The 11,994-nt window shown below is 51.3% G+C and overlaps 1 protein-coding gene across 3 annotated transcripts; it reads left to right on the top strand.

Moving 5' to 3' along the window:
* The first annotated feature begins 346 nt into the window (after positions 1–346).
* On the top strand, positions 347–11,991 carry FBXL6 (F-box and leucine rich repeat protein 6). 3 transcript variants are annotated; one of them, XM_078613725.1, is made up of 12 exons: positions 347–435; positions 972–1,141; positions 2,280–2,744; positions 3,595–3,695; positions 4,194–4,352; positions 4,762–4,831; positions 5,925–6,056; positions 6,831–6,938; positions 7,588–7,719; positions 8,053–8,284; positions 8,817–9,057; positions 9,568–11,991. In XM_078613725.1, exons 3-12 carry the CDS (start codon positions 2,355–2,357, stop codon positions 9,728–9,730), a joined length of 1,728 nt encoding a protein of 575 aa, XP_078469851.1. In that variant the 5' UTR covers positions 347–435; positions 972–1,141; positions 2,280–2,354; the 3' UTR covers positions 9,731–11,991. The 3 variants fall into 3 exon arrangements, with proteins under 3 accessions (XP_078469851.1, XP_078469853.1, XP_078469852.1); XM_078613727.1 differs by lacking the exon at positions 347–435 and adding an exon at positions 447–566; XM_078613726.1 differs by lacking the exon at positions 347–435 and adding an exon at positions 573–831.
* Positions 11,992–11,994: the final 3 nt, after the last annotated feature.

Below are 11,994 nucleotides of genomic sequence, written 5' to 3'. Positions count from 1 at the left end.
GCAAGGGGAAGGCGCCGTTCCTCGTGGAGGCGCCGCGCCGCCATCTTGCTCAGGGAAGGTGCCCCGTGTTTGTGGACACTGAACCGCCTCGGCGTCTTGCTCAGGGAAGGCGCCCCGTGTGTTTGTGTGGACACTGAACCCCCTCGCCATCTTGCTCAGGGAAGGCGCCCCGTGTTTGTGTGGACACTGAACCCCCTCGCCATCTTGCTCAGGGAAGGCGCCCCGTGTGTTTGTGTGGACACTGAACCCCCTCGCCATCTTGCTCAGGGAAGGCGCCCCGTGTGTTTGTGTGGACACTGAACCCCCTCGCCATCTTGCTCAGGGAAGGCGCCCTGTGTGTGTGGACACTGAACCGCCTCGGCGTCTTGCTCAGGGAAGGCGCCCCGTGTTGACAGTGGAGAAAAGTGGCTCGGCTGCAATCGCTCCCTCGGCCTCGTAAGCTCGCTCTAACTCGAATGAATGGTCGAATGAATGAGTTTGCTGAGCGTGCCGATCCCTGACAATCGACTTGTTCCCCCCATCACCGTTGAAAGCCGCTTGTCAGTGAAAACGTCGCCGCTTCAGAGGTAGACGACGCAGGAGGTTCTCCTCTCACGCCGAGGCTAAGACGGCGGTGGCGGCTGCAGGTGGCTTCTCTAAAGCTCCTCAGTTCGCGCCCCCACTTAACGACGACGACAGCCGAATGGCTTCACAAGTTTGCCGCGCCGCCCCCTGCTCGGTCGCGATGTACATTGTCGAGTGGTTGAGCGAGAGGCCATAGCAGGCGGGGGTGGGGTGGAAGGACGAAGGTGGAGAAGGAGGAGGACTCCATGCAATGTCCATGAAGTCGAAGTGAGAACATCGCCCGGCCGCTGCCAAGTCGCGTCTCCCACGCCGGTCCAACTGCGGCTCTCTTACTAAGACAAGCGCCGCCGCCTTCTCGTGTACAGCAAACACAATCTAATTTAAACAAAATGTTTGTTTGTTAACAGGGAGACGCGGCGAACCACCCTCGCGTCCTTCGCTGTCGATGGCCGCAGCCGCCCGGCTGCCCGCGTCTGACAACGACAACGACGGCGGTGCCTGCCGCCACCACCACCCCCTGGGCACGACGAAGGCCCTCAAACGCCACATCGGAGGTGTCGCGTCCTCCACCCCTTGGGTAACCGCGGATGCGCGGCCCCGCTTGTGTTGTTGTTGTTCATCGATGAGTCGCTGCCCTGCCTCGATGTGGCCGTGGCTCTCGTCCGTTGCCCGTAGTCGCTTCATCAATGCGGTAGCAGCAGCCGTTAATTGTGTGCGGTATTTGGGTTATGATTTTATAATCGAATTAATTCACTTATCCGCCATTCACTCGTGGTTCGATGGGTTGATATGCCCGTGCATGATTCGTAACCTCCGTTAATTCCGTGATATGTAATTATATTACGTCATTCTATCATATCAAATACCGTTGCTGAATCGGTTCATTCATATTACCAATTCATTATATAATCCATCATTCCCCACGGGTAATTCCTTCCTTCATCCATTCCTTTAACCTATCTTCAAATTATTCCTCCAATCATATATTAATTCATACTCCAGTTGGTTTTCTTGCGTATGGCATGAATATGTTCAGGAGCTCAATATCGAGGCCTCCCAGCTACGAGAGGGCTTCAGGAGAGAGAGTTTGTGTAGTTTTGCGATTCCTCCATTGAAGGAGCGCAGACTACCGTTGCTTACTATATGGTCCATAGTTTGGGTTGTATGGCCACAATCCCACTGTGGTTTTTCGTTAATTTACCGTTAATTAAGGAGCTGTGAGCATCAGGCCTGTTGATGTTCTGATGTGGTTCATAGTTACACCACCAGTATGTTCAAGGAATGCCAAAGCCAGGAGGTGCGATGTTTGGGTCTCGAATGATGTGTTTATCGCTGGACGTCCACATCGTCCCACTCCAGTATTTGGATCTGCGTGAGAAGGGGGGATTGGTCCATTGAGGTTATTTAACCCGACTTAACATTGGTCAATGCTAGTCGGTGAAGACGGGAAAAAAACGTTGCAGTGCAACAGTACAGTGAAACAACTGGTTTTGCTGGACTGCCCTCTGCATGCCCACAGCATAGCCTAGCAGCAGTCAATTACACCAGTTATGTAAGCATGATGCAGGCTCAAACATGCTTGGCTTCTGAGATAGTGGCGAGATCGGGTGCATCCTGGGTAATTTAATCAAAGGTCTGTTTTATCTGATGTTGTTGAAATCTGTTGCTGTGTTTGTGCTGAAACCTGCCGTCTTTAACGTATGTTGGAATCATAGGAGGCCCAGAAATAAGGAACGGCGCCGTCTGCCAAGAAACTCTCCCCCATCCTCCCTCGCACTGCAGCCGCTCGGATGGCCTCAAGAGAGGGCGGCACCGTGCCGTCCGCCAAGCGAAAAGCGTCGGCGGTGATTCACAGCGGTGTCTCCAAGAAGCCCCGAACTAGTCGCACCTCTCAGGCTGAATTGACCGTGGTGCAACGCACGGACAACGACATGCTCGTGATCGAGACGAGCTGGAGCGGATCGGTGCTAAGCGGCAGGAGGAGGGTGAGCGCCGGTGCCAAGAAGGGTGCGAAGAGCAAGAACAGCGGCGGCAAAGGGAAGAAGTTGAAGACGCTTGCCAAGAGAAAGCACGTCAAGAGCACGGCCTCCAAAAGAGCAGAGACGAGCGATAATTCGAGCAAGTTTGTGTTGGAGGGCGGCAAGGCCGGAGCCTCGGGTTCCAAAAGAGAACCTATGGGGGTAAGTGATATGTTTGTGAGCAGGCAAAATTCCATTGAGGCATTGAGACTGGTCTCATTCACAAGTGCACGGATGAGTCATGGGAACATCGTCTCCTCGTAAGCGTCTAAAAATGACTTAAATAATAACTTTCCCAGTTGTGTTTATCACACGCTTCAACATGTATTGCATGGGCAGTGTGGTATCAGGCTTGGCGCTTGGGGAGTGCTGGGTTTAGCCCTGCTCGACCTATTGACCCTATGCCCTTTAACAGTATAGATCACTGTTACGATGGCCCCCCACACAGCAGCTCTACTGCACCCCCTCCCCATCCAAGAGGGGCTGGAGCCGGGCCTGTGGTATAAATAGTAAATGATGATAATAAAAATTATGGTCACGTTTTTTTTGCACAACTCTGAGGTCACTAACCTGCATGGTCTTAAAATGTCTGGGGAAAAGGCAGCCTTAACATCGCTTTGCATCGGGTGGGAAAGCTTTTCCTTACTGTCACCTGAGTAGGACTTTCAAAATGCCTTTTGCAGGTTGCACATTAACGCACCTCAGTGTTGTCTAATAATAGGAAGAATAATCAGCGGGTCACCTTTAACGCACTAATGCACAAATGAGATGCTTGCACCTGCTGTCCTGCTCTCACTAACATGCTGATGTCGGGTCACAGTTCCGATGTAGTCGCGTGACTCGAGAGCAGTTGAGGATAAATATCATTTGCGTTCCACTTCAAAGTGTGGTTGTGAAATTAAGTCGTGGACCCTTATCTGGCCCAGGCGCTGCAGGTTTCTCATCCCTGCTCTTTAACCTCGTGTCTCCTCTTGTGCCCCCATGCCTATTGGCCGGGATGGTGCTTGCGGAGGAGGAAGACGTGGGCTGGGGGACGCGTCTACCCGAGGCGGTGCTCATCATGATCTTCCAGTGCGTCGTGGACGGGGACGGTCCCGTCCCGTTCCTCTGCAGGTTAGAGGCGCATCGTGCGAGCGCACTCGGGACACGCCAGAGAAATCGGCGGTCTCGCCACACTCTTGTGCGCGCTTGTGTGCAATGGCGTAGCTATCCTGTGTGCAGGCGGTGCAGCTGCACTGGGGCCCAAAGGCCGGAGGGGCCAAGCCGCCGGACTATGAGGAACGAGAGGGGCGGGGTGGACAGCAGGCTCCATTTCATTCTTTACACGAGGGCGTGTGCCAAACAAGTTATGCCACTGCTTGTATCTATTCCAATGCCATGATACATGAGACCCACGTAAGACGTTCCATGGTCTTAATTTGTCTTTGAGTTAGTTAAATAATACATTTCCACCAAGGTTATCGCATTTACCCCCAGATCTAATGAAATTGTGCACGTTTTTGTTGATTTAGTCAAAGTTAATTTTGAATGGAGAAATCACAAATGTGTGAATGAGCGCAGCTGCGGACGACCACGACGATGATGACGATGGACAGTAATGACCGGCTGCAGGGCGGCGCGCGTTTGCTGGCTGTGGCGCAGCGCTGCGGAGAGCCCTGTACTATGGCGCCGGGTGCAGATCTCGCGCTGCTGTGTGGAGCCGCAGCTGATGGGTCGCTCCTCCTCCAAGAGCCAGATTAAAAGCACCCTCTCCTGGCTCGTCTCAAACAGGTAATGTCCCATTCTACTCCTTTTTCCACTGGCTCGTCTGTGCCGCGCCGGGGCTGTGTCGAGCTTGGCCGGCGTGGCGTAGGAAGGCACCGGGTTGTTTTTTTTCCCCATAGTTGAATCAGCTATGCTATGTCCTCACAGTGTTAATAACTGACGTCACACACAATGGACACATAATTTGCCCCAATCCTCTTCCATCTTGGCCCCGAGGTAGATTTTGATAGCTTATGAGGCCAGCATATCAATGTTTGGTCACTGCTTGGCAAAGCAAATAACGAGTGAAAGCACTAGTGGAGAGCATTGCGATGACCTGGTTCGGGTGTGACAATGGAAAAATGGCAATCGCGTACACCCAATAGTTGTCAGCGGTGGTTGGTACTGATGGTGGAATGGCTTTGTGTCTCCACAGGCTGTCTCTGATGCAGGAGTTTCAGCTGAGTGGCTGGAATGACCAGGAGATGGTGGACTACGCCGTGCGGGTAAAGGGCATCACTTAATAGAAATAAATATAACCTACAGTCTTTTGTCAATCTACTGATCAATGGTAGAACAAACATTTCTGCTGCACTGTTTACACGCGATTGCTCTAAATTTTTTGTTAGCATGAGCCATTGCCCTTAAGCGAAAAAGGAAGTGACATCATTAAACGTACGTTTAAATAATAGCATAGAATATTTATTCATTGGTATTTGCACTTTTAAATATGTTTGTTCACCATTACTAAAGTTAAGTTGAATAACACAATACGATACAATGTGTTAATATATACGTACAGTGTATACGTTTAAATTTAAACAATATATGATTATAACCCCAAACCCTATTTTCATTATGAGCTTTGAGTATTAATATTCCTGGATTTAATATTTGCGGCATTCTCCATGAACATATACCCCGTGAATATTAATGGATTACTGTTCATGGCAAAGGGTCAATCCTTGAACCACAGTCACAGAGATGCCACGTGGCTCAGGGCTCAAAGTGTTGGAATACTGTTTTGACATCATTGAGATCCTCGGTTGAAGGCTGGGCAACCATCCATGATTAAATAATTTTATCTCTTTGATGTGTGTGCCGGTTTTGGCATGTTGTTCGGCATCATGTACTGTGAAAGCCTATGTAGCAGTATTCAATAATATTCTCAAGTATAGAGAGTTGGTGATCTGGGTCACCAATCGGCTGCACAAAATAACCGTGAACTTAAAATTGTTGGGGGATTTTTTTCCCCGCTTAATTCGGTACACGTCAACTCTCATGGAAAATCATAATTGAGTGTGATTGCCATGCAGCGAATACCTCCATAGCATGGTGTGTGATATGACAGACAACTGACGTGGGTAAAAAACAAATAAAGACCTCAGAAGTAGGTCAGCGATGTCTGTTTCCAGTGGCTGTTCTCTAGCAAGGGTGATGACGCACACCGTGTTCTGCAAGAGCGCCAAATGTAGATTTCACCTCGCGACATGAAAGACGATGGCACAAGCGGAATTCGATTGCAAAACCAAAACATTTCATAATAAATACAACACAAATCGCTCCGCCTCCAACCTTGCCCCTGGTTTTAACGCACAGGTTGTGAGCTCGGAGTGCCACCAGCTGTCGTGCGTGCGCCTCAATCGTTGCGCCAAGCCAGGCAACGAGACGCTGCTGCTGCTCGGCCAATCCTGTGCCGGACTGCACAGCCTGGACCTCAAGGACACCAGCGTAAGGAGCCGTCCGCTTTGCCCTGTCCCACGCACGACTCTCTGCCTCTCTCCTTTCCGTAAACAACTCCTCCCCGTGGGCAGGCAGCGTGCACACCCCCACACCACCCTCTCATCTACCCTTGCTGTTGCTGCCACCAGATGAAATCTCGGTAATAGGTGTGGAGTCTGCCTCGGCGCACGTGCAATCGTTTTTCTTTCGCAGCGCGTGACTTTTAAGTCTGCGCGACTTTTAAATAAATGACCGTTGTACAGGCTGCTCTCTTGCGTGTGAGATTGAAGTGTACAGGATTTTACAGGTATTAAAAGAGAAACATGACAATGAAAACAAGGCCATTTTGAGCCGTGTTTTGTCCTTAAACTGACCTGCCATGGGCTACAGTTGCTTCAACTTTAATACACGCGAATGTCATAGTGTGAACATGTGTTATCACGCACTCTTATGAGTACGATCCATCACAAATACGCATTGATCACACAGTAAACTCTTTGGAACAACTCTGTTTTAAGTCTATTCCAAAGTCTTGGCTCACGTTTTTTCGTGGACCCTGGAGGATGTGACACTTGCGTCGTCGATTAAATATTGAAACACATGGCCGCGCTGCACACCGCAGGACCAGTGAACTCTGAACATTATTTTTGGAACCGCCCAGTGAAACACTGAGTGGCAGGAGTGGTGAGGATGTTGTTTATAGTGGGTGAACACCTATGTCCTGCAGGTGTCACATACGGTGCCAGCATTTCATGTCCTGTTGTCTCGTGCCCCGTCGTGCAGGTGGAGATATCTTCTGCCGTCGCGTTTCTGGAGGCTGCTGGCGATCGCCTACAGAGGCTGTGGCTCACAGCATCGAACAACCTGAACGGCATCTTCACAGCCATTTCCGTATGTCACCGAGAGGGCTGCGGGGCCACAGGGCCAAGGAGCCGTGAGAAATGGGAGGGGGGGAGGTGGCTTGAAATGAGTGGTGAAAAGCAGTGCCCCATTCCTCACGCACACACTTTGGAGTAAACAAGTACGGCTTAGAATATGAGCTGTAATTAGTACACAGACCTGGTGTGAGCTCCGGTTTCTTCGATTTTAATACTTGCACCTCACGGGATAAACTTGTTTTGGGATGACTACTGAAGCATGTGACACTGAGGTCTGCAAAACATGGCCCAACTGTACGTGCTCAACCGGCACGCCCCCAATCTACTGCTGGATGAGGGCCACCGCTCATCATGCGGTTTGTGGGGATCATCTGACTGTACTACACCATGCTGGTCAGTGTGGGTTGGTGAAGGTGGGGAACAAAGATGTGAGACCTTAGAAGTACAGTACAACAACATTTTGCTGTACTGATAAAATAACCCACAAAGCGGCCTACGACACCTATTTGTTGCATGGTGGACATGCATCCGAGGACTCTTTTCAACCTCCCATATCTGATGAGATCATGCCACCCCTAGTCATAATAATGCTGTTGTGTTACCGAGTGTCTTTGTGAGTTGTGGAGCAGTGAGTGAGGTGAGGTGTGGTTTGCGATTGGCAGAGCAACTGCCCGGCACTGCGTGTGCTGGAGGTGGACACGCGGATGCCCATGAGCCCCGAGATGTCGGCCCACAAGCTGCCCACGCTCAGCTTCCCCTTCACGCGACTCCAGAATGGCTGCCCGCACCTGCAGGTGCCGCCCCCGCAACCACGTCCCATTTTCGTTACCACATGCCGCACCGGGCCTTCACAGGTCACTGTTTCATGCACCTCAATGGGCCTGTATTTAGCCACTCCAGGTTAAATAAAGGATAGATCACGCTTTGATCTTGTTGTTCTTCACCACGCTGGTCAATGTCCGTTAGTGCAGGGGTCTATGAGTAAATATTCTGTATAAACGTTTGGTAGTTCCACCAAATTTCACCCAATAGCTGGTTTCCTGCTTCTTTGCCAATTTTCCAGTGATTACATCTCGTCCGGCACTCTCTTCTGTTCACACTGTGCCTCTGCCCTCTCCCTGGCGTAGGTTCTGCGGCTGATGAACATGTGCATAACGCCATCGGGCCGCGTGCAACCGGACCAGGACACGGGCGGCTTCCCTGAGCTCCAGGAGCTCAGCCTGGCCACCATGGACCGCTCCTCCATGGCGGACACCACCCTGTGGCAGCTGCTGCACCGCTCGCCCCGGCTGCGGCTGCTAGACCTGCGCGGCTGCCCCTCCATCACGCCCAAGTGCCTGCTGCAGCTGCCCTGCTACGGTGACGATAACAAAACGCCTTGTGGGAGGGGGGGGCGCTGATATAAGAAGACGCGTAACACATGTTCTTGTAAAATCGAGCGCCAAGGCAGAGTTTACAGGCAGTGAGACGGAGGTGTTTTCGGAGACGACATATGATGGGAACTGACAGTGATCCTATAGTCACAACTCTGTTGAGCAGGACACGTGATTCGGATGGACAGCTCCTGGTTTCTCAAAGCGGTCTGCTACAGCCAGATAAAGAATGGCGCGCATACAAGAAGCAGGCCACTCCACCATAACCCACCACCTTTGTTATCACCAGCAAAACCATCACTAAGTAGTGTAACCATCAAGTGTATAATAATAATAACAAACAGCATTGTTCGATCAAGAACTCGGGAGGCATGGTACAGCTCTTCTGGGACCCAGGTGCCGGGGCCACGAACAGGTGAGGGGGAAATTGCCCGATTTCATTCCCTGCACCAACACCGGTGCCACACCAACCAGGCTGTGCCACTGAACCCCGCACTGTCGATCGTGCGGGCCCACAGACCTCGAGGAGCTGTACCTGGGCCTGTACCTCGGCACGGCATGCGAGGCGCGGCTCAAACGCGACGTGCAGCTCGTGCTCGCTCGCTGGGCCCACAGCCTCTCGGCGCTCGACGTCAACTCCCAGCCCTGCCGAGAGGCCGAGCTGGAGGAGGGCCTCCTTAGCCTGGCGGCGCCGCGCGCGGCCAGTCGCCTCGAGACGCTCAACCTCGCGGGCACCGTGGCCACCGTCGCCGGGGTCAGGTAGGGGCCTGCGCTGCGCTGTTCGCAACACAACCCTGAGCCCCTCGGCAAGGGGGGCGGGGATGGCCTCCCGACCGATCCACTGCTGGATGAAGATCTCACCAAGCCGTTACCATCTCACTGTCCGTACATTAGCCAAATCGAGCCATTGCTATTCGACAGGGTCCTTCAACTGGTGGCCCCGTAGGCCAAATGTGGCCAGCAAAGCCTCTTGGAGAGACCCGCTGAGCCATATGGCTAGTCGAGTCTATGAGATCTAATGTAAAATGAAAGGGATATAAACAGGGGACGGAGATGAGAGAGCTGTAGACAAGAGGTACAGATTAGTGATGACATGCACACACATTATGACGTGGTGTGGCACACCAGTTTTCTACGCGTCTCGCCAGAAAATATTGTTGCAAAAGCCCTGGTGTAGGACTTGAATATTGCCACACCAGACCCACACTGCTGTTCTTGCCACATCTATACCGCCAGTAAACACTGTCCCCATCCCTGTTTCTCTGCCAGTACCGTGCTCCGGCACTGTCCTCGGCTGTCGTCTGTGAACCTCACGTCATGCCGGAATCTACCGCGGGGGCTCAAGAGGCTGCACCGCACCCCGGCCGAGCTGCAGGAGCTGCGGGAGAGGCTCTTGCCAGGCCCCGCGGAGTCCGGTGACACGGTGCCGTGAGCTCCGCGCGAGGGCTCCCATTCATTATCCGCCCGTCACCCATCCAACGTCTCATCAGACTTTCCCTTGCTGCCTGCCCACACGCATATGCACTCAGGATGATGAGGTTTCGATAAAATATTTTGGATTTTTAGGGGCAATTTTGGATCGTGTTATGGAATTTTTAGATCATGCAATTTATTTAATAGTCTTTGTCCTAACACAGGTGTCGCACGATGCCACGTGGTTTGGTTCTGGATCGAGTGGGCCGGCTGAAAGCCACGCTTAACTTGAGGTAACTCTGAGCATGGTCCTAGCTGTGCTCAGGATTCCCACGAGTTGAGACTCAGCCAAGCCATGGCCGAGCCACTCGTGTCTTTGGAATACAGAAACTATTGTTTGCATCGATGCAGTTCGATTACACTCCATCTGTGGTGCTCATGATAACTAAAATGAGGTTTTGTACCTTTGTAAAACTTTTTTTTTTCAGTAAATTCAACCGTTGACCGGTGTTATTATTTACATTTAGCAATATCCCGCAGAGCTACAAGACATGCAGAGAAGGCTCTTTGGAGGCGGGCCTCATGTGCCTACCTCCGGCACCTGACTTAATGCACCCACAATGCCGCACTGTCTTTTTAGCGGAGCACAAAAGTCCAGGGTAGAGGGAGGGATAATGGCTCCCCCACCAAGCCCCAATATGAGAGCCTGGTCCTTGGTAGAGGTGGGATAGTGTTAATTAACCCCACGATAAAAGGAAAGGGATAAATACACTGGCACTTGTTCTATCTTCGCTGGAATTCTACTTTCTTAGCTAATGGTGGCACGAGCCTATGCTGCATCCGATGATACAGTGCAGAGACGGAAGTGAGGGGTTGTGGGTAGAGTGTGGGTTAAGTCAGGTGGTGAGGGTAGGGCACATGAAGCCTGCATCCAAAGAGTCTTCCCTGCAAACGGATATTGCTAAATGTACAGCATAAGAAGACCAGTGTACGGCGGAATTGTAATGGGAAAACGCGTCTCGTATATCATGGGCAGGGCAATCGCAGTCCGGGCACTGGGGAGTTTGGTGCCCTACCGCGTTTAGAGGTGGCGGAGGAGGCGTTGGTCTCCCAGGTGCCTCGCTTTGTGTATCTACGTGGCGCCCACTGGTGCTATCGGGGCCACATTACCCGGTGGGGGTGTTCTCTCATCAAGGTTTGAGGCTTGTGGAAGTGGCCCAGCTTTGAAAGGACCGGGATCCATCCTCCATGGTGCTATGACCCTCATCGTCAGAAGACCTGCCTGCCTATTTTTCTGCGCACGTATATTTAACATAACACGAAGGCGTGCTGCTCACAAAGGGCAGAGAAGGCACGACTCCCATCGTGGCTTCCATGCTTTGTCATGTGACCACCACATTGTAAAACGCACTCGGCCCTTGCGGTTTGTGAGCGGCAACACTTTTGGATTGTTATTCTCCTGCAAACTGCTCCCCGGATTCACCTTTTGCAGGAAATCAGTGTTGCGTGTTGCCTCCTGTTTGAGGCCACAAACACGAAGGCGAGTGTAAAGTGTAAAGTTCGTCTTCGCAGATACTCTGATATTTCCTGTCGATGGGTTTGTGTTTCCCCGTGACTCCTTTGTTGGCACAGTGACTGTGTTGGTCCCAAGGTGACCCCCGTGGAGCAGTTGTGAGGTGCTGTCCAGTAGTGACGGCGCCCCGGTGGCAATATGTCAACTACCTCGCCTGGTATACAGGTCGTGGATTCCATCCCGACCATGACGCTGGTATATTTGGAGTTTGCATGCCTCCCTGTGGTCGAATGGATTTTTCTCCAGGTCCTCTGGTTTTCCCCTCCACATTTAAACTCAACATGCATTGAGTATTTTGCTGCTATAATTTTTCACACGATAAGCCACTCCGTCTAGCTATGATTTGTGCCAAGGTCGCTTCTGAAAAAGAGCTACATAGCTCAGTGGGCCTTACCTGGTAAAATAAAAATAGTTTAGTTTTTTTACAATGTCAGGCTGTTCCCTTAACCTCATTAAGGCTCCATCGTCTTCGCTTTTATGCTTTTACATGTAAGAATTGGGTCCTGTGGGATAATGGTGCTCAATATTGTGTGTAATGGATACATTTGCATTTTTTAATGGTTACTGTTTTGATCGATGGGCTAAAACATAAAATTGTACAAAGCCAACTAAAAACATTTGTGTAGTGTGTCATGTTTGATGTAAAACAAAAAAACTTGGAAACATGTTTGCCGTTACTTATCATCACAATAAAATATTCAACGATGTTA

This window comes from Lampetra planeri, chromosome 42 (assembly GCF_965212315.1).
Source record: "Lampetra planeri chromosome 42, kcLamPlan1.2.h2, whole genome shotgun sequence".
NCBI lineage: Eukaryota > Metazoa > Chordata > Hyperoartia > Petromyzontiformes > Petromyzontidae > Lampetra > Lampetra planeri.
The sequence above is the reverse complement of the archived record's forward strand: the minus strand, read 5'-3'. Positions and strand labels throughout refer to the sequence as shown.

Bases quoted from the DNA above. Each gene is read 5' to 3' on its own strand.
- FBXL6 (XM_078613725.1), top strand. From the start codon at position 2,355: ATGGCCTCAAGAGAGGGCGGCACCGTGCCGTCCGCCAAGCGAAAAGCG. The intron at 6,939-7,587 runs GTATGTCACCGA...TGCGATTGGCAG, and splicing joins GCATCTTCACAGCCATTTCC to AGCAACTGCCCGGCACTGCG. The intron at 8,285-8,816 runs GTGACGATAACA...GCGGGCCCACAG, and splicing joins GCTGCAGCTGCCCTGCTACG to ACCTCGAGGAGCTGTACCTG.